Below are 19,889 nucleotides of genomic sequence, written 5' to 3'. Positions count from 1 at the left end.
TTAGTTATTATTGGAAAGAGTGCAGTGTGGATGCCTTTTGTTATCCCAGTGCTCCTGTGCCACAGCAAAATGACTTTGTTCTGTCATCTGCAAGCTTCCACAGTGCTGAAATGGAGCAGGTTTTATGAGATGTTGTTGTTTACATCAAACCTTCTCTGTCTGGCCCACTAAAGTAACTGTTACACAATGCTGCAGTCAAAAGACTGCATGACGTCCATAGTTATCATGGGTGATATTAGAATTTCAAATAATGCAGTCTTTTGAAGAAGAAAGTGTTATACAGGACATATTAACATGCAGTTAGTGGGAGATATATTGTTATGATATTACACAGAATAAAGCTGTGCTTCCTGGAAAGGGCTGCATTGTTTACCTCATGAGTTGGAGTGTAAAGTACAATGAGGAGTCAAACCTGTGATGCAGGTACCCAAACTACATGACATCTATTATAATTTTCAGTGGAACCCAACATAGACTTAATTTTTGCAGCAACTACCAATACCAAATTAGGAAGTTTTGTTTTGTTTTGTTGACATGCTAAAAAGTAAATGGGGGTGTTGTGTAGCTGGAAGTCCAGATAATGCCATATCGGGATGTATCTACATGGAGCCAGTGATGACCTGGTGTTTTTATGTGTTTTCCACCAGGCTGCCAGAGTTGAGGAGATAGTGATTTTCTTGTGGTAGTCCTGTTTCTTGATTGATCTTGGAAGGAGAGGTCTGCAAGTAAAGTGCTTTTACATTGATTTTGTTCTAAATCTAGCCATGGGTCATTGTAGTTTTTTGGGTCCATTTGAATAAATATTGTCATTCATTTGTTTCCTGTAGCATGTTTGCAATTCAAATAGTTGTAAAATATTGCTCCAATGTCCCACTACTGGTCAAACACTCTTAGTGGTACCATTCAGTACTACTAAGTCGCTCAGTTACAATTACTGCAGTGGATTATAATTGACTGTCCAATGCAGACAGATACTGACTCCAGTAGTCAAAATAAGATTAGCACTGTCAAAAATATCACCTAAAATCAGTTGTGGAAAGCAACTAAGTACAATAACACTAGTGCTGTACTTTATTTAAAGGTCCTTTTCTTGAATATTACCACTTGATGCTACTTTACATTTGTGCTTCACTATATTTCAGAGACAAATATTGTACGTTTTACTCTTAATGTTTACCTTTCTGTGGCAACTATAGTTTATAGTTTAAGATACAAAATATATATATAAAAAATAAGATTTGATGGATATCCCTCTGGACTCTATCCTGGCCATTTATGTCCACCTCACTTCCTTTTTGTTGACCATTTTAGCTGTGTTAATGCTTATGGAATGATATTTCCCAAAGGTCTGGATTTTTTTCTGATTTTTCCATTTTCAAAACCTGCTCTTTAAAAATGTCAATATTATACTGTATATCTCCAATTGTACCTTATGGCTCTATCGTGGACACTTTTGGCCAATTGAAACCCATTCAAACTACATTTTTTAATTCCTTGTGATTTACAGTATTAAATCATATAATTTAGGTGAAATGGTTTTCATTCTAAACACACCACTTGAACATTTTAGTTTTTAATATTTTCTACCAAATTATTTCATTTGTCCATTTTTGGCCAAGGGAGCAATTTTAGGTAATATTCTTAGGTTCTACTAGGGGCGTATGATGGCTTACTGCACTCCAATGGAGCGAATGCATGACGCAATTTTGACATAGGTGTGATCTTAAGGATGTCAGGTAATGATGTGTGTTTGTGCATGAGAAAAATTGTGCCTCTAAATATGTATTTGTAAGATAGAGTGACAAATTACAGTATGTCATACCTCCAAGTTACAGTGAATTTCTCTTGGGACAGGCTATTGGGCTTTGAGTTTCCAAAGCAAACTTGGCTTTGACACACAGGTTGAAAAGACCTGTAGCTTTGATATTTTCATAAAAGAATGCCACACACAACTACACAATAGCCCTTACATACTCAAATACATGTAGCTCCGTTCCGTTCCGTTCCGTTTTCTTGTCCGCTTATTCCTATTTGGGTCGCGGGGTGTTGCCGCTTTTTTATCCCCCCTTCTTCGGAGGGGTTGCGGGGCTACTGGGGCCAAATCCAGTTTGCAATGGGCGAAGGCCAGCGTACACCCCTGGATGAGACACCAGCTCATTGCAGGGCCCTCTGATGGCTGCCTCGCAAGGTGCCAACTGCACATCAGGAGCAATTTTGGGATTCAGCAACTTGCTCAAGGATGCTTCGGCATGTAGCTCAGTCCCACCCAGGGGAGCCGGGGTTTGAACTCTACCCACTGAGCTACAGCTGCCCAAATAGTCACTCAAATACTCAAATAGCTGCTCTCCAAAAAAAAAAAAAGGATCACAGGTCATCTTGACCTCTGCCCTCGGGCGAAACAAAAACAAAGTCTGACACTGTTTATAAATCTGCCCTGGAGTTGATGCAGGTGCAGTCAGTACTAATGCTATAAGTGAGCCTAACAGCTCCCAGATCATTCTTTCCTTGGCAAGATGGTGAGAAGGTCATATTCACTGACTGAAGCACTTCAGTATATGATGGGCTCGGAGAGTGAAGATGGGGAGAAATGCTCTGCGCTTGAGGAGGAGACATCTTCTGCCCAAGATGAGGACACGTCCTCTCCTGAAGATGAGGGGACACCTTCCTCAGAAGATGACAGCAACACCACGGATGGCCATTGGCTCTCTTCTACAACCTCCTGGACATCTCGGCATACAATGCCTTCGTCCTGTGGAAATCGGTCCATCCTGAGTGGGAGTCTTCCAAAACCTCAGCGAAGGGTGTTCTCGGAGGAGCTTGGGCACGTGCTGGTGACTCCAGCAATTGCAAGATGGCCATGTCCCCCACGCTCAGTAGCTGCTGCTGCCATTGTTACTGGGATACAAGAGGGTGAATCAGAGTGTGACCCAGAGCCCACCAACAAAAGTAGGAGAAGGTGTGAACTGTGCACCCAAAGAAGAAGAAGAACGGTAACCACTTGCTCTAACTGTGGAAAGTGTGTCTGCAAGGACCACTCTGCTGTGGTTTGCACATCCTGCTGCCCTTGAGCATACACGCGCGTGCGCGCACACACACACACACACACACACACACACACTTTAATGTTCTCTCTCTCTGACACACAAACACGCACATGCTGTTGTTCTCTAAAAAAACGACAATAAATGTGGCATTTTTGGCCACTCACATGCAGCATTGGAGTTTTGTCTTTTTAGTAATAATGCAAAAAATAATAATCTTTGTCACTGTTACTGACCTGCAATGATAGAAAGATATTGGGTTGCATCAATCATATGGTGAAAATGACAACTTTCCCCCTGGAAAGTTAGTGGTAATATATAAATATATAGTCTAACTGGTATTTAAAGGGTTAAAATTCTGGAATTGATAAAAATTTTGGATTTCATGATCAGGACTGATGCCAAATGAAAAAAAATAACCAGTGAAAGAAGCAAATATTTTCAGTATATAGTGTTTTGTAGAAGCAAACAGGAGGTGGCCAAAAAATGTGATTTTATGCTTCTCTCCCTTTATAAATCATTAGCATTATGTGATCTAACAGGCATTTAAAGGGTTAAAATTCAGAATTTGAATGAGATTTTGGTTTTTATGACTAGGACTGATGCAAATTTAAAAAATCAAGTCAGTAAAAGTGGAATTTTTTATGTATATATATTAATTTTATAGCATTTTGGAAATGTAAACAGGAGGTGGACATTTTTGGCCACGAACAAGCTGAGAGGGAGTTTTTATGTTTTTCTGTCACTGCACAAAAAACTAATGAAGCATAAAAATCATTCATACTGCTTATTATTGACACACATTAAGCTGCAATGATGGTTAAGGAATAAATCAGGTAGCACGTATTATTTGGTAAAAACAATGTGATTTTATGCTTTTCTCCCTTTATAAATCCTTAGCATTATGTGATCTAACAGGCATTTAAAGGGTTAAAATTCAGAATTTGAATGAGATTTTGGTTTTCATGATTAGGACTGATGCAAATTTAAAAAATCAAGTCATTAAAAGTGGAATTTTCTTTATATATATATTAATTTTATAGCATTTTGGAAATGTAAACAAGAGGTGGACATTTTTGGCCACAAACAAGCTAAGAGGAAGTTTTATCTACTTTGCCTTCCCTGCACAAAAATAACAATGCATAATAATCAGTGTTGTTGTTAATCAGTTACATATCTCAGACTGTGTTATTGATAATACAAGAAAAACCGGTAGCACTGAGAAGATGCAGTGGTCATTTTTGTGGTAGTTTTCCAACAAGCACATTGTGCAAACTAATTGGCATTTGAGGGGTTAAACAAATAAAAAGTAATGGATATTTTGTACTGGTGACAAGAACTGATATTGATTAAAAACTTTATGCAGTAAAAGCAGCAAAAAACATACAAAATCTAAAAAATTACAGACTCAATCTGTTGGTGGCCATTTTTGGCCACGAACAAGCTGAGAGGGTAGTTTTTTTGAACAAGGCCAGAGGGATATATTGAGTATATTAAGTTGTTTAAATTAGCACCACCTCAACTGCACCAACCACAAAAGAAAAATGCTACTTACAGTCTGTGTTAATCCAATAATATATTCAAAATAATATAACACAGTGAAAGTAGTCATTCTGCATAATAAGTACTTTTAATGTTTGAAGTACTTTCTTTACATTATCTTTACATACATACTAAAAGTAATTTTACAGTAATAGCTGATTTAGGATAATCCCTCCCTAAATGTGCTTATTGCGTTGTGTTTTTTATTAATTGAAACAGAATTTATGCAGACAGCTTCACTGCATTCGAAGGGGGTTGAGGACAGAGGGTGTGAAGCGTCTCACAGCTGTACAGTGTGTCAACACAGCTTGCTTAGTTGTGTTGACACGCAGGCCTGGGCGTCTGCTCTGTTGTCTGTTTACCTAAACTGACACTGACACACTACCAACAGCACCTGTGGCTGTTTATCCTCTGAATGTCTGACTGACTGCCAATGGGGAAAGAACGATAGGTTACGTTGTAACCGTGGTTCTCTGAGACCATCTCTCCACCCAGCTCCATATTCCATATGTACAGGGAATGTCCCCACCTGACAGATGATGTGGATAATTATTTAAGACACACTAGGTGTACTGGAACACCCAGGTATATATGACACATTTGTGCCTGATCGCTCTGATTTTACTTGATCAACACATCGAAGATTCTGAGCGATCTCGAAGTGGAGAGATAGTCTCTTCAGTCAGGAAACCACAGTTACAACATAACCTACAGTTCTCTATTGTATTGAGACTATCTCTCCACCCAGCTATATATTCCAAATGGACAGGGACTCTGTAAGACACCTTGTGAAGAACAGGAGCAGATTCAGTGTCCCAAACCCAGCACAGGTGCTCAACCCACATGCTACAAATTAAGTATGACCAATATGTACAAACCACTGAGCCGGAAGGAAACCCACACGCTGTCTGCTGCCGCTGTCTGCTTAGGTGCAAAACACTACCTAAAGCCAAGGCCAGTGAAGGGGCCACTCAGGCTAGCCTGCCAGACGCAAGGCTAACTGACTGCTTTAAGTGTCCTCCCAACAGAGGCTTTTGAAGTGGGACCAGCCATTGGGGAGCCATAGGCAGTACCGACTACCTGACTACCGACTACCTGAATCTGAGAGAACCTTGGGGAGAAAGGCCGGGTTGGGGCGCCGCACTACTCCCCCCACCATCTTGCCCCCCACACCATAACTCAAGTAACCTTCAACAGTATGAGTATGCTGCCCTCGTGGATGGCGCAGGTGGCACAATACCCATCCACACCATGCCCGTTTTGAGGAGGCAGTCTTTTCAGGGGCCAGGCCAAAAGCTGAAGACCCTGAGGAAAGGGGTGAAACAGAACCCCTTGACCATGTTAAAGTAGATCCTTCTGGACCGGGAGCTCGCATGGCTTCCCACATATCAATGAGGGGAGGGCAGGGGGGAGGAAGGAGACTGAAGGGGGAAATGTGTACAGAAGGCCTTGGAGCCACTGATGGGCCAAGGCATCTGTTCCGAGGGGCGGGTCATCTCACCTTTGACAACAGAAGGACAGGGAGTAACTCTTCTCTTTTAGGTTGACTCCCTGGAGACTAACAGATCTGCACCAGCTCTCCCAAAGCAATGCACGATCTCTGCTACCACATGTGGGTGGAGCCTCCATTCTTCTGGGCCAGGCTACATGGCAGCAACCCTGTTCTCCTGTCCAGGCCCACACCAGCCAATCGTCCAGGCAGTTTAGAATTCCTTCTCGCCTCAGAGGCCCACGGGCTGCATCCATGCTCCTGTCTTTTCCGCAAGGTGCATGGGGCCAGCAAGATCTCCTTCATCTCAAAGGGGGAGGAGTCATAAACCAAGAGGCACTTGCCTCCCTGGTATGATAAAGGTATGGTATGATGATGTCCCTGGTATGATAAAGCAAATTCATGCAGTAGGCAGGATTTTCACAGGCGGTCGTGGCCTGGCATGCCCATCTCCTGCAGGCATGCGCACACCACAGCCTGCACATGGGTGACCTCTTGCCATTTCCATCTTCTTCTTTTTATTCCATTTATTTATCATTTCAGATATAGGGCTGTGTGTATTTCATATACACATATCCTCACACTCTTACATTGCGACCAAACAGTTCGTGGCTGTTTGCCTTTCCTTTTCCCCTTGTTTTTTTTGCAATGTCAGTGGAAAAGTGAGGAGATGCACATGCAGAAGCGTGCACAGTCCGTATGGTGCACACCTATTCTTGGGACTCTCTCCCTTTTAGTCACAGCTGCGCCGGCGGAGGCCACAGCTTCCAGCAGCACTTTACAATGGGACTGCTGTGAGTTGGGCAGGCAGCTGTACTTAAGGTCTCTGTGTATCAGGCTGTCATGCCGGAACTGACAATGTGCTCAGGTGCGCTTTTGGCCAATGGGAGAATTGGAGTTTCAAACCTGGGGAACTGTAGCAACCAGGTGTTACTTACTGGACACTGGGGTTGCACTCTTTCCTTTGTTTACAGGCTTTGTTAGTGCATGGGGGCACGCATGTTAAGCTTTGGTTTACATGCAGGCCTCTCTATTGTTAGGACCATGTGGTGAGGTCCCAACACCATTTTCACCTCAATTAGATACTTTTGATAGCTATCCAAAAGCTTCTGGTAGTCCTCTGGCTAAATTTGTAACCACTCCCCTTGATAAAATCGGTGAAGTTCAACTAAATTTGATTACTTCCTGGCACAGACTTTTTTCTTCAGCACAGTCCACATGTTATCAATGGGGTTCCAGTCAGGACTTGGGAAGGCCATTCCAAAATCTCAGTCCTAGCCTGATTTAGCCGTTACTTTACCACTTTTGCTTTGTGTTTGGGATCATTGTCCTATTGGAGCACCCAACTGCACCCAAGGCCCAATCTTCTGCTGATGATTTTCGGTGATATACCTCCTTCTTCATTATTCCATTTACTTTCTTTAGAGCACCAGATCTAGTGGCAGCAAAACAGCCCCACAGCATAATACTGCCGCCACCATGCTTGACAGTAGGTATGGTGTTCTTGGGGTTAAAGGCCTCACCTTCTCTCCTCCAAAGATATTGCTGGTCATTGTAGCCAAACAACTCCGTTTTTGTTTCATCTGACCACAGAGTTTTCCTCCAGGAGGTTTTTTCTTTGTCCATGTGATCAGCAGCAAACTTCATTTTGAGCTTTAAGGTGCCGTGTCAAGGGCTTCTTTCTTGCACAGCAGCCTCTCAGCCCATGTTGATGCAAAACACGCGTGACTGTGGACTCTTCCAGCAGCTTCTAATTTATTGCAGACTTTCTTTTTGGTGGTTTTTGGTTGACTCTTGACCATCCTGACCATTTTTTTCTCAGCAGCAGGTCACAGTTTGTGTTTTCTTCCTGATCATGGCAGTGACAAAACTGTGCCATGCACTTTATACTTACAAACAGTTGTTTGTACAGGTGATCTTGGGACCTGTAACTGCTTTGAAATGGCTCCAAGAAACTTAACGGACTTCAAATAATGTGCTCTTTCAGATCAATGCTGAGCTCCTTAGACTTTCCCATTGTAGTGGTTGTGGCTGAGTCCAGTGGGTGTATCAAACAAGCCCTTTTTAAATGGACCCAGAAAAGTCACCAGCTGTTATAAGTTGTAACCACTTAGAATTTAAAAGGCCATGCTACAGAGCAAATTTGATTCACACAATTTTCTACATCACAAAAATTGGTCATTCTATTTGTTGTATGTATATTTTTAACCCAGCAGATTTGGTCACATTTTCAGAAGACCAATAATAAATTAATTATTGAACCAAACTTCATGAATGTTTTTTGTGACAAAGTAGTATCTGTTGTAAACTTTTGACCATGACTGTACCATCAGTGACGGTGCTAACATTAAAACATTTATTTGGACTTCATCTGTGTACTGGATGAGTAGAAGTTAAAATGAGTAAGATTGTTTGTGGTTTGGTGTGTTTACTTGGATGAGATGGTGGCAGTGTTGGTAGCGATGGGGTTCTTGTACCTCTTTCAATGGCAAATCCTTGTCATGTCATCCAGGAGGAGGCAGCTTGGGCGCAGGTGAGCCTCGGCAGCAGTGCCTTGAGGGAGGCCCGGGCCGAGCTAGCTGAAGCCAGGAAGCAGTGGCACTCCCTGCAGGTGGAGATTGAGACCCTACATGCATTGGTAAGGAAACACACATCATCACATATCACCACAGCCAACTCCCCATCTATCACACTGATAAAAAAATTTCCATGGTAAGTGGCCTATTGATATTAGTAACATAGAATATAGCTTATACTGCATGTTTTTATCAATCACCTTTCAATCACCCCTTGATTCAGTTTGGGTCTTTAAACAGTTTACTCCAGAATCAAATTAAGTAGGGCTGCACAATATTGGAAAAATAATGACATTGCAGTATTTTGTTTTTTCTGCAATTATTATTGTGATATGAAAAATACAGGAATTTACAACAGATAACTTGAATATCTCAATAGAGGCTATGCATGTGATGTTACAATAGGTGGAATTCACCATGGTTACAACCACCGAGTAACAAAAAGACTACTGTGTGGCAACATGTAATATTTATCAAGTGCAGCAATCTTAATATCCATCTTGAATGCCGCAAAAACACAAAAAAACACATCTTAAATGTGACACAGGTGAGTTAATTTGCCTACTGTTGTACATTGTGATGTAGATGCTGAAACAATTATATATAATAATTATAATTATATTATAATAAAGTGATAACAAGATAAGTCTCTACATGGTTCTTTAAATTCAACATGGAGTTATTTCAAAAGATAATGACATCTGTGTAGTCATTATCGTAAAAGCTCCTTTCCTTTTACTTTTCAGGAGAAAGGCCTTGAGAACTCCCTGCAGAACACCCAGCAGCTGTATTCCAGCCAGCTGCAGGACCTTTCCCAGGTGATTGCTGGGCTGGAGAGTGAGCTGGAGCAGGTGAGGAGCGGACTGGCCAGCCAGCGCGAGCGCCACAGCCAGCTCCTTAACACCAAGATGAGGCTGGAGCGAGAGATCACTACTTACCGACGTCTACTGGAGAGTGAAGAGGGCAGGTGAGGACAAAATGGAAAGACAGGAATGGAGCTTCAAGGAAGCAGAAAGGAGTGGTTTAGTTGGAATTTTGTGGTTTTAGTGTTAACCAGGAAGTTATTTGACTTCCCAGAACACTGGTGCAGTTTCAACCCTCAAAAGTGTTCCAAGGAACAGTAGAGAACAAATGTAAGAAAAACAAAATACCACAGAAATATCAATCAATTTTTATGATGTTTTTATGCAAATTCAGTATCTAGAACACAGACACACATGTTCAATGACATGACTAAGACAGAAATGTCATCATTAGCACTTGAGCACAAAGTAAACACAATTAGGTCTTAATGATTTCTTTTATGAAGCTGTCAATCTGATGATTTCAAGTGAAGACCTTTTTAGTCAGGTCAAAGCCCTCTATTCTGTAATGGATTATGTAGAATCTATCTGTAGTGAAACTGAAAATCCACAATAGTTGCAGGGTGAGACATAAATGGGCTCTCGAGTAAGGCCATGCAACATAGACATGTAACAACAACAGTAATTGCGTGCGTATAAAAATGTAGTTAAAGTGACTAACTTGCTACCACTGATTCATAGCCTGAACATCCAGGTCTGTCTTTCCTCAGACAAGATGATATAACAGTTCACCCATCTTTGTCTGGTCTCTTAACTTATTCCTAGGCAGTGTCAAGCAGTTTTACTAAGGAATATTCCATTTCTTTGGCATCGCCTTTAATTATCTTCACAGGCCTTTTGAACCACAGATTGACATCTCACATTGAGCTCCTTTGCAATTTAACACATTTGCTGCATCAGCTTCCATATGTGATAAGGGTGGTCAAAGAGGCACAAACAGCTGTGTGACAAAAAAAGAGATGAGAGCATCTTCATACAGTGATAATGACTCTTTCTTACGGACATTTCTGCATGCATAAAACCCCAAAGGTGTTAATTAACTAAATAAAAGGCACAAAAGATAATATGGAAAGGTCAGTGCACAATACTTGTATTCAATCATTTAGCCATCCAATCTTGTTCAGGCTGTGCAAAGAGAGATCATATGTATTTGCACCATATGAAGATTATTCCTGTTACTTGCTCAAGTGTGTATTTGCTCCAAACAGCCAGATTAATTTGCTGCACATTAACCGCAAGCTGGCGAGCATCGACAAGCAGAGGTTGTGTGTATTTGTGTGTTTTATTCAGGTTTATCACAAAACTCAATGCTCACCAGAGACTCCAGTCCTCCCTCTTCTTTTCCCCCTCTCCTCTCTGGGCAATGCAAACGGAGCTGTATACAAAAAGGCATTTGAAATAAGTTAGCTATGTCATTGCCAGTAAAGAGGAAGAAGTTTTATAGTTCATAGTTTTCATTGTTATAATACTACATAGACTAAATATTTGTTTATATTTGGTAGTGTTGTATAATACACAGTTTATTTAGTATCCTTTAGATCTCAGTCCAGTGAGAAAAATATTCATTCATAACATTTTTCACAATAAAAAACTGTGAAGTGTTGTAAAACTTAAAATGAATACAACAGAAACAATAATATGGACGATGGCTGAGTGGACCGATGACCTCATAACGTTTACTGATGACTCATGAGTCGTCACAGCTTGTAACTGCAGGTCATAGTTCAAACAACACTAACTGAAACAAGGAGAAATGTGCATAAATGTCGCATGACCACCTGACCACTGTGTGTATTATCTTGTGGAATTAATAATGATTTAAAATAACGATCAAAAGAACGGGACTTAACATGTGGCTCGCTAACGTCACTATACAGCTGCAAGTAAAACTGAATATTATATCCCAGGTTTATTGCCTGCTAAGAAGAAATTTCCGGTCTGCATTGTATAAACAAATGAAATTTGTTAAAGCAAGTCATTTAGTGTTTTCAGAGTCACTCTATGAAGCTGTGGTGGATTCATCTGTTAGCACTCGGAGGCTGCTGTGTGAATCTGTGAGCCGTCTGTAATTCTTTGGTTACAGTTTCCATCGGGTCGGCTTCTCTCCTCTCCTCCTCTGGAGCAGGTCCGGTGGTCAGAGAGATGGCCTGCTGCAGGTTTACCACCAGGTTGGACTCACTGTCACCTGTTGGAGCTGCAGCCCTGTGCGCTCTCAGAGATGCTGCTAGGCTCTGTGCACTGTCAATGCGCCTCTTTGTGATCCACTCTTGACGTGTCCTCTCTGACCACTACACTTATTCAGCCTTGGTCTACTCATACTGATGGCTAAGGAACAGACATTCAACACGTCCTTTCGGGCAAAGCTTAGTGCTTTGAATTAAGTGGCTTTGTGTTAAGTAATTACAAAATAAGCTTTGTGTGAGTTTTCCACAGGCCCACACACAAACAGCTGTTGCATATGTTTTGAGACGGTAAACTGTACGCCTACATATTTTCTAAATATATTTAAAACATTGCGTTAGATGACAGAATACTCACTCAGTGGTCATCTTTCCTCTCGGCCCTGCTGGTCTTGTTTTTTTCCAGTTTATCTTTAGGATCCTGAAGAAGGTCTCTGGCTCACCTCTATGCAAACCAGAAGTGAACTTTCATGTATCCTCACTGGTACTCGGAAGTAGGCCAGATTTTACGCCGACCCCCAGCAACACAGAGAACATTGAGGGGGCTCACTAATGTGTCCCTCAGCATGAACTAAATTCCGATAGATAAAGATTACGGTTGAAAATTGGCAAAGTTAGTGTATTTCCCTTCCAACTCCAGTTAGCATTACAACTTTCAACATTACAGAACATAAACACCGGACAATGGAGGTCAGGTAAAAGTAATCTCTGAGCTCCTGCCATTGGTAAATGGTTCACGATCAGAGCAGAATCTGATGTGACTCCGGGTGTTTATGCCTCCAGAGTGTCTGACTCTGCACCAGACTCTCTCCTCCAGAGCTGGCTGCCCCCTCCACTCCACCAGACCTGTCACACGTAACACTCTGCAAACATCTTTTGTTTTGTTTTATTAGAAAGACCCCTAGCAGCAGAAATTAGCCATGCTTGTAGTTGTAAAGCTAAAATATGCTTTGAGCTAAATGTTAACACCTGAATACTTACATGCTCATAATGACAATGTAGACACCTTTATATAATCTTTTGTGTGTGAGCATGCTAACATTTGCTAATTAGCACTAACAACAAAATATTTATTTATTTATTTATTTATTTATTTATTTATTTCGGCATGTTATTAGACAGTCATCATCACACATCATCTTAGTTAAAATAAGGTAGTACACATAGCCGAAAGGGAAAGCGGGAGAAGCAGATGCTTATCTAGTCCCGCCCCCATAAATATACAGCTGATGTTGATGCGAATTGAATTACTTTTGCAGGTATTTGGTAATAATTCAAATTATTTTGACCTGATGATGGCACTAGATTAAAAAAGTCAAATGATATCCAAAGTTAAAAAAATACAATTCAACCTTATGGAAACTACATTTCATGGCCATCTAGTTGTCGAGACATTTCAATAAATGCACCAGAGGAAATTTAAGATACAAGAAGATAATATCTTCTATCTTCTATTTTCTATCTTCTATCTTATGCCAAGCTTATATCTGTGAAATATGAAGCTATAGTTTTTCGCTTATCGGCATCAGCTTAGCCTATTCTAAGGACTGGAAAAAGCAAACCGCTTGTTGTGGTTTCACAACTTGTTTATACACACTGGTATTTGTTGGCATGAAACGCACGCTAATGAAGTTGCTTTATAGGTGCTGCTGGGCACGTTTTTTTACCTTCAAACAGAGCCTAAGCTAGCTCCATTTCCTGTCTCAATGCTAAGCTAAATTGAGTATCTCATGGCTGTAGCTTCCCTTAGACATGGCAGAGGTTTTGATCTTCTCATCTAACACTCAGAAAGAAGGGAACAAGTATATATTCCATAAAATGTCTGTGTCACATACATGCATACATCCATACTATCTACACTGCCCTCCTTCCTGCAGGTACATGAGTCGTATTGGGCAGCCAATGAGTCTGCAGCCCTGGAGGTCTTATGTGGAGGAGCCGAAGGAGAACGGGCTAGAGAACGGCTTCAGTGACCCTGCTGTCACTCCGGACGAACCCAAGTCAGAGCCCCTGCCTGAAATACCTTCACTCTTTCCTGCAGACAACGGATTAAAGAAAAGCATACTGCATAGGCAGCAAAGCCTTGTGATACTCACAGGTAAGACGCACACACACACACACACACACACACACACACACACACACTCTCACTACAGTCACATCTTGTTATGATTTGTCATTGATGTCTTCTCACAGAGCCAGAGCAAGATAAAGACTTGCCAATCTCGACTGTGAAGACTCAGGAGATTCTTCAGGGCAACGTGGTGCGAGAGAGTGCAGAGGGTCACGGTACCATCGAGTAAGTATTGATCATTTTGCCCCCCCCCATTGAGCTGTAGTCAGCACCTTTGGCTCAGTCTGACATGTAGGCATTTTCTAATAGCAAGCACTAAGAGCATCACCTGAGAGCGATCTGCTTTACGTTACCCAGATAATTGCCTTTTTGATTACTAAACAACATTGTTTCTTGCTTGCTTGATCTCCTGAGGGCTTCACACCTATTTTATTGACTCATTAGCTTATAATGACACAGTCATCCATGTCCTCCCCACCCCGGCGACGTCTGGTCCAGCAGACAAGATGTACAAACTCTCAAAGGAATTATCATTGCACGTTAAACAAGTTACAAAGGATAAAACGTTAGTAGTTGGCTGCGCAGGTTCCCATGAGTTATTCATCACAGAGCTTCATGGGAATTTTCCTCCTTTAATGGCTTGTGTTTGATGTAGAGATACCTGCCTGGTGGGGAGGCTTCAGGGCGTGGCACCTGTTATTGTTGGACGGGTTCTTTGTTCATGCTTCGTTGTTACCTGCCCCGCACACGCACACATGCACAACGTCCACAGAGACATACACACATCTAGTCCATCTGCCAGAATAGTCATCTGTCTGTCTGTGATCAGCAGACAGTATAAGTCACTCTGTCACTTTACAGATTCTCCACAGTTATCAATGTTGGCCAGCCCACTAAATTTGTGTTACCTCCTTGAATACTTCCAGAACAAGTTCTGCCTCTGAAAGAAAGAATTAACTTGTTTACACTTCAGCGGTTCTTGATGCCTTCAAGTTAATTAGTTCAGACTACTGCATTGTTAGGTAGTGGTCCGTTATGAAGGCACCTATCTGTAATTACTGATGGAACCAATGTTTGTCAGCTGAATGTTCTCATAACGTTGACAACTAGCTTACAGGCCTATACTGTTAAAAACATTCATACTGTCCATATCTTCGTGTGGTTTAGTCAAAACTGAGATTCAGATACGTAACAACACTTTCTAGTCACTGATTTGTCCCACCGGTAAATACCAATACCAATTGGATGGTGAAACGTAATCGTCATTTACCTGTATATAACTTATCTTCAAAGGTATTCTACTATTTTGGTAAGGAGGGCTAAATACGCTAAAAGTAGTGAGAAAAATAAATCACGTGTGAAATAAAAAACATTGATGCATCACGGTGCATAAAGATGTATCAATAATCATTTTATAATTGCATCGAAGTCCTCGGAATCGAGTTGAAACTATTTGAATTTAATTGAATCAAAGTGGAATCGTGAGGGGCCTCGAGATTCTATATTTACACAGCATAGTAATGTGGTTCAGTTAATTTTTGGATTTTATGGCTTGCAAATGTTTTGCTTTGGTTCACTCTCAGCGCTCTCATCAACCTTGTTTTTTGTTGCAGCAGGCATCTATTCTAATAAACAGATATTTCTGTCATATGGTGATCAAAACTGGGCTGAGAGGACATGGAATATTGGACTTATAGTGCATACATAGTTGAACACAGCCATGACTGAATACTAGTGTTGCTCTGTGTTTGCTGAATGTGTTAACAGGAAACTGCTTGCTAACTTTTTAATGTCAGTGTTGTGTTTACAGTGTGTTGTACTGCCCCCAGGTGGTCAGAAAAGCAATTAACAATCCAATGGAAAATGTGTTTGGGTACATTTATTGTTTAGCTCTGTGGCGCTCCCTCTAAAAGCCCAACAAATATATGGTACCTTAAACCCTCCCATTTCACTGCCCAAATCATCAATTAGTGTGTGAGGTTACCCTGTTTCTGTAGTGGCTCACTTGCATGGACAAGTACTGGACATGGCCTCTTCTGCAGATGCATGGTCTGTATTTTTCAGACCATTGCATCATTTAGTTCACTTTAAACAGCAAAGATCAGAGATCCTGATCCTCAGTGAGTCTACTCAGTGACGGACTGGTTGCATGTCACTACAAAGTAGGTTCTCATTCAGTTATAGTGTTAAACAGCTCTAATACCAGCTCACGTCTGAGGCCAGTCAAGTGTTGTACCTTGCTGCCCCCTGGTGTTACTCTGCAATGAGGTGTATCATGCATAAATCAATGAATAACATGTTTCCTGTTTTTGTCATAATGTAGCCTATTGAAATAAGCCATCCCACATGGAATAACATAACATACAATATTACTTTAAGTTAATCAATAAATAGACTTCCAGCAGTTGAGGTCTACATTCAATTTAAGACAAATTAGTGTTATGTACCAGATTCCCATAAAGTTGGGACACTGTGTAAATAAGAATAAAACAGAATGTGATCAGTTGCTAATCCTTTTTGAGATATAATCAATTGAAAGAAGTACAAAGACATTATATTGAGTGTTTCACATTAGCAACAGCATTGATTTTTGTAAATATATGCTTATTCTGAATTTGATGGCAGCAACACAACAGTTTGGAGACGGGCAACAAAAGACTGAGAAAGTGTTCCAAAAACACATTCCACAGGCAAACAGCTTCATTGGTAACAGGTGATAGTATCATGACTGGGTATGAAAGGGGCATCCTCGATAGGCTCAGTCGTTCACAATCAAGGATGGGGTGAGGTTCACCACTTTGTGAAACACATGATTGTATAAAGGTTCAAACTGTTGTCGTAAACACAGTTTATTTGCAAATGATTGCATTCTTTTTTTTTTTATTTTAATGTTTTTTTTATTTTAATGTTTTACACAGCATCCCAACTCTTTGGTCATCAGGATTGTATAAATGTTCCTGAACACAAGGAAACATGTTTGACATATAAGCAGGATAGAGACCAACAACAAGAAAAGCATCCACTGAAAATAGTTTCAATGAATTATGCAAATAATCCGATAACGCATAATGTGAAGTGACCATCGTGTGTCATCATCATCATCATCATCATCACATTTTATTGCCACGACATCTAACCTCTTTCCTACCAGGACAGAGAAGATTGACAAGGTGATAAAGCAGTGGGAGGGCTCTTTCTTCAGAGGGAATCCCAAACTGCGGAAGAAGTCGGTGTCGCTGCGCTTCGACCTGCACATGGCTGCAGCAGATGAGGGGTGTGCCCAGACTAAACAGGACAGCCTCCCTGACGTGGAGGTGCGTCTCATCATGAAGAGATCTCGCAGCATCCCTACTATCACACCGTAACTCTGTCACTGCTTTGCCAGAGTCAGCATTGGTTTGCAGCTGTTTATAGTAACACTGGTGATGTTGAAGTTACAGATATAACATCTGTGTCATTGACATCTGCGATATTAGCATCCATGACCATCACTTCCAGTGCTTAATGAATTTCAAATGGCAGCATTCATTAAACTTTATATCACAACTGATGACTGAAACTATGATTTCTCTCATCAGATCTTGACTCTGGCAGGATAAGAATTATCAATGGGGCCATTTTATAGTGTCAGATCCATGACATCAGACCTACATTACAGAGGACAATTAATATGTCACCATCTTTCTTCTACATCAGTCTTGATGAAGAAAAGGCATGTCTCAGCACTGTCATTATTTTAGTATGAGGTCACTGGAAAAGAGATTAAATTGACCATATGACTCTGCTTACCTCCAGCATTTCATTTCAATGAACACTTGTTGCAGGAGGCCGAGTGCACAGATAGTTGGAGATAAATGGAGTCACAGGTCACTGTGAGCTGCCGTGAACTATTTAAGGATGGATTATTTCATATTTATTCTTTTAGATACTGTACAAAAATCATGTGGGCAAAGGGGGGTTCAGAAAGAGGGAGAATTATGACTTTATTTCAGTATTTGAATATTATCTCTCCAGTCAGCACTTGAATTATCACCCAAAAGCAGTTCCCACCTGGACTTTATGCATTACTCATACACAACGGCAGTGTTGTAAAAGTACGCAAAAGACATACTTGAGTAAAAGTAAAGATAATGTGCTAAAATATTACTCTATATGAATAGTAATGTAAGATTAAGGGTAAAAGTCTTAAAGGATTTGATTTTTAATTTACTCAAGTAAAAAAAGTAATTTTCTGGCAATAAATGTACCCAAGTATCAATAAAACAAGTAAAAGTAAATTAAAAATATATTTACATGATTGTACAGTATATACTGTATACTAGGGGTTGACTTTATTCAGCATTTTTCTGATCATCTGTATCTGTGTTTTTCTAATCTAATTGCCGATAAAATAAATACATTTTAAAATTTGCTACTTTGGCTCTGATGCAGCATGCAATCTGCGAGGTAATAGTTACTAAAGTTATCAAATAAATGTAGTGGTGTAAAGAGTACAACATTTGCCTCCAAAATTAAGTGGAGTAGAAGTATAAAATAGCCGAAAATGGAAAGTACAAGTAAAAAAATTGCACACAAATAAAGTACTTAAGTAAATGTACTTAGTTACATTTCATCACTGCTCAACAGAAAGAACTGCAGTAAAATGTGTAAAAAGGAATAAAGAAAACAGAAAGGAAATAAAAGATATAATATGTAACATTTCTGCATTAAAATGTCTAAAAGCGACTCGACCTTTGTTATATATTTTGTTGAGGTGTGAACTTACATTATCTCAAATGTTTCCAAGCATGTTAAAGCCTAGAGAAATGCTAATTTTATTTAATCCATTTCATTAGGTCGACTGTCGCTATAACTTCTGGGTAAACAGATCAGGTAGTGAGGAAGGACGTCACAAACATGACTCAACATAATGTGAATAAAATTTTAATAGATTAACACACCCGTGAACGTTCCTGCCTGATTCTTATCTGCAGTGGTGGGTGTTTAAGACTGAAGCAAACTGGGCGTGGAAGTGACAGCTCTTATAAACTCAATATTTACTGAACATTCAGAAACAGATACAATTATTTTGTTTACCATATTTTTTGGAAATCGCCAATCCCCTTTGATCGGCATGTGGATATTATATATATACCATTGAGATATATCTTTCAAAAGTTGAACACACAATCTTTAAATCTTAATGCACTCTTAGTTATTAAAGGCAAAATGACAATAACTATTTAATGGTGATATACTACTGTAAGAGTTTTTGGGAGGGTGTTGCATTCTTTCTTTTAGTCAAGGGGAGGGTCCATTGGAAATATTATGAACACCGGAGACTGACGAAGTTTTTAAAAAATGTGAAAAGCAATGATCTTCAGACCCTAATAATTTCTGTACAGTCCCTAAATGCTTGCACTGCAGACACATATAGCACTTAACATTGAGGGTATTTTGTCACTGCAGCACATTCTCTGTGTGGAGAAAAAAAAAAGTCTTGCAACTCAAAATGATAATGTAGCTATATTTTATGATGCATTATCTCTAAAATCTGGTCACTGTGGTCTTAGCAGTGAGCACTCACCGTGTGTCTCAGTGGATTTAGATTCCCTGTCTTAACCAGAGGAGGGCAGTATTTGTAAATAGTTAACACTGCAGTGTGTCCTCAGTACTCAACTCGGGGTGTGTAGCACATGCTATCTGTTATACCCTAGATCAAGAGTTTTTAAGTTTTTTTGAGTTGGCACCAAAGATATTACAAAAAGGAAAAGGACCATTGTGCATTGCATTTGGGTGCCTCAGAATATGTTAAGAATATTTAAAGACATTATCTATGCAGTTCTGAGCTTGATTTTGCTTGCTTCATGAAGCACACTCTTCATTTCGGGAGCTTTGTAACTTCAAAATTAAGCATTATGCTCTTATCTAACAATTTATCATTTCAAATAAAAAATGAATTATGTGCAGACTGGTGTGTTTTCTGTCGAATGTTTACCATCATCTTGTTTCGATTTATTAGAAGGCACAAAACCATTAACCAAAATGCCCTCATTTATGATTATAGATAGGCTTTGATGGTGAGGTGATGTAGAACACAAAGCTCTCTCTCTGTTTCATTCTTTACTGCACACTGACTCCCTCT

The 19,889-nt window shown here is 40.2% G+C and overlaps 1 protein-coding gene across 1 annotated transcript in view; it reads left to right on the top strand.

Moving 5' to 3' along the window:
- Nucleotides 1-19,713, top strand: part of krt222 (keratin 222) — a 28,919-nt gene extending 9,206 nt beyond the window's left edge. The window contains exons 6-10 of the mRNA XM_084345829.1: nt 8,585-8,710; nt 9,395-9,615; nt 13,569-13,789; nt 13,888-13,990; nt 16,917-19,713. Of these exons, the coding sequence (XP_084201955.1) occupies nt 8,585-8,710; nt 9,395-9,615; nt 13,569-13,789; nt 13,888-13,990; nt 16,917-17,130 (885 nt within the window). The 3' untranslated portion in view covers nt 17,131-19,713. The remainder of the gene's footprint in view (nt 1-8,584; nt 8,711-9,394; nt 9,616-13,568; nt 13,790-13,887; nt 13,991-16,916) is intronic.
- The last annotated feature ends 176 nt before the right edge of the window (nt 19,714-19,889 follow it).

The sequence above is a fragment of the Pagrus pagrus genome, assembly GCF_965226575.1.
Source record: "Pagrus pagrus genome assembly, chromosome: 2".
Lineage (NCBI taxonomy): Eukaryota > Metazoa > Chordata > Actinopteri > Spariformes > Sparidae > Pagrus > Pagrus pagrus.
This window is presented reverse-complemented; position numbering and strand designations above follow the sequence as displayed.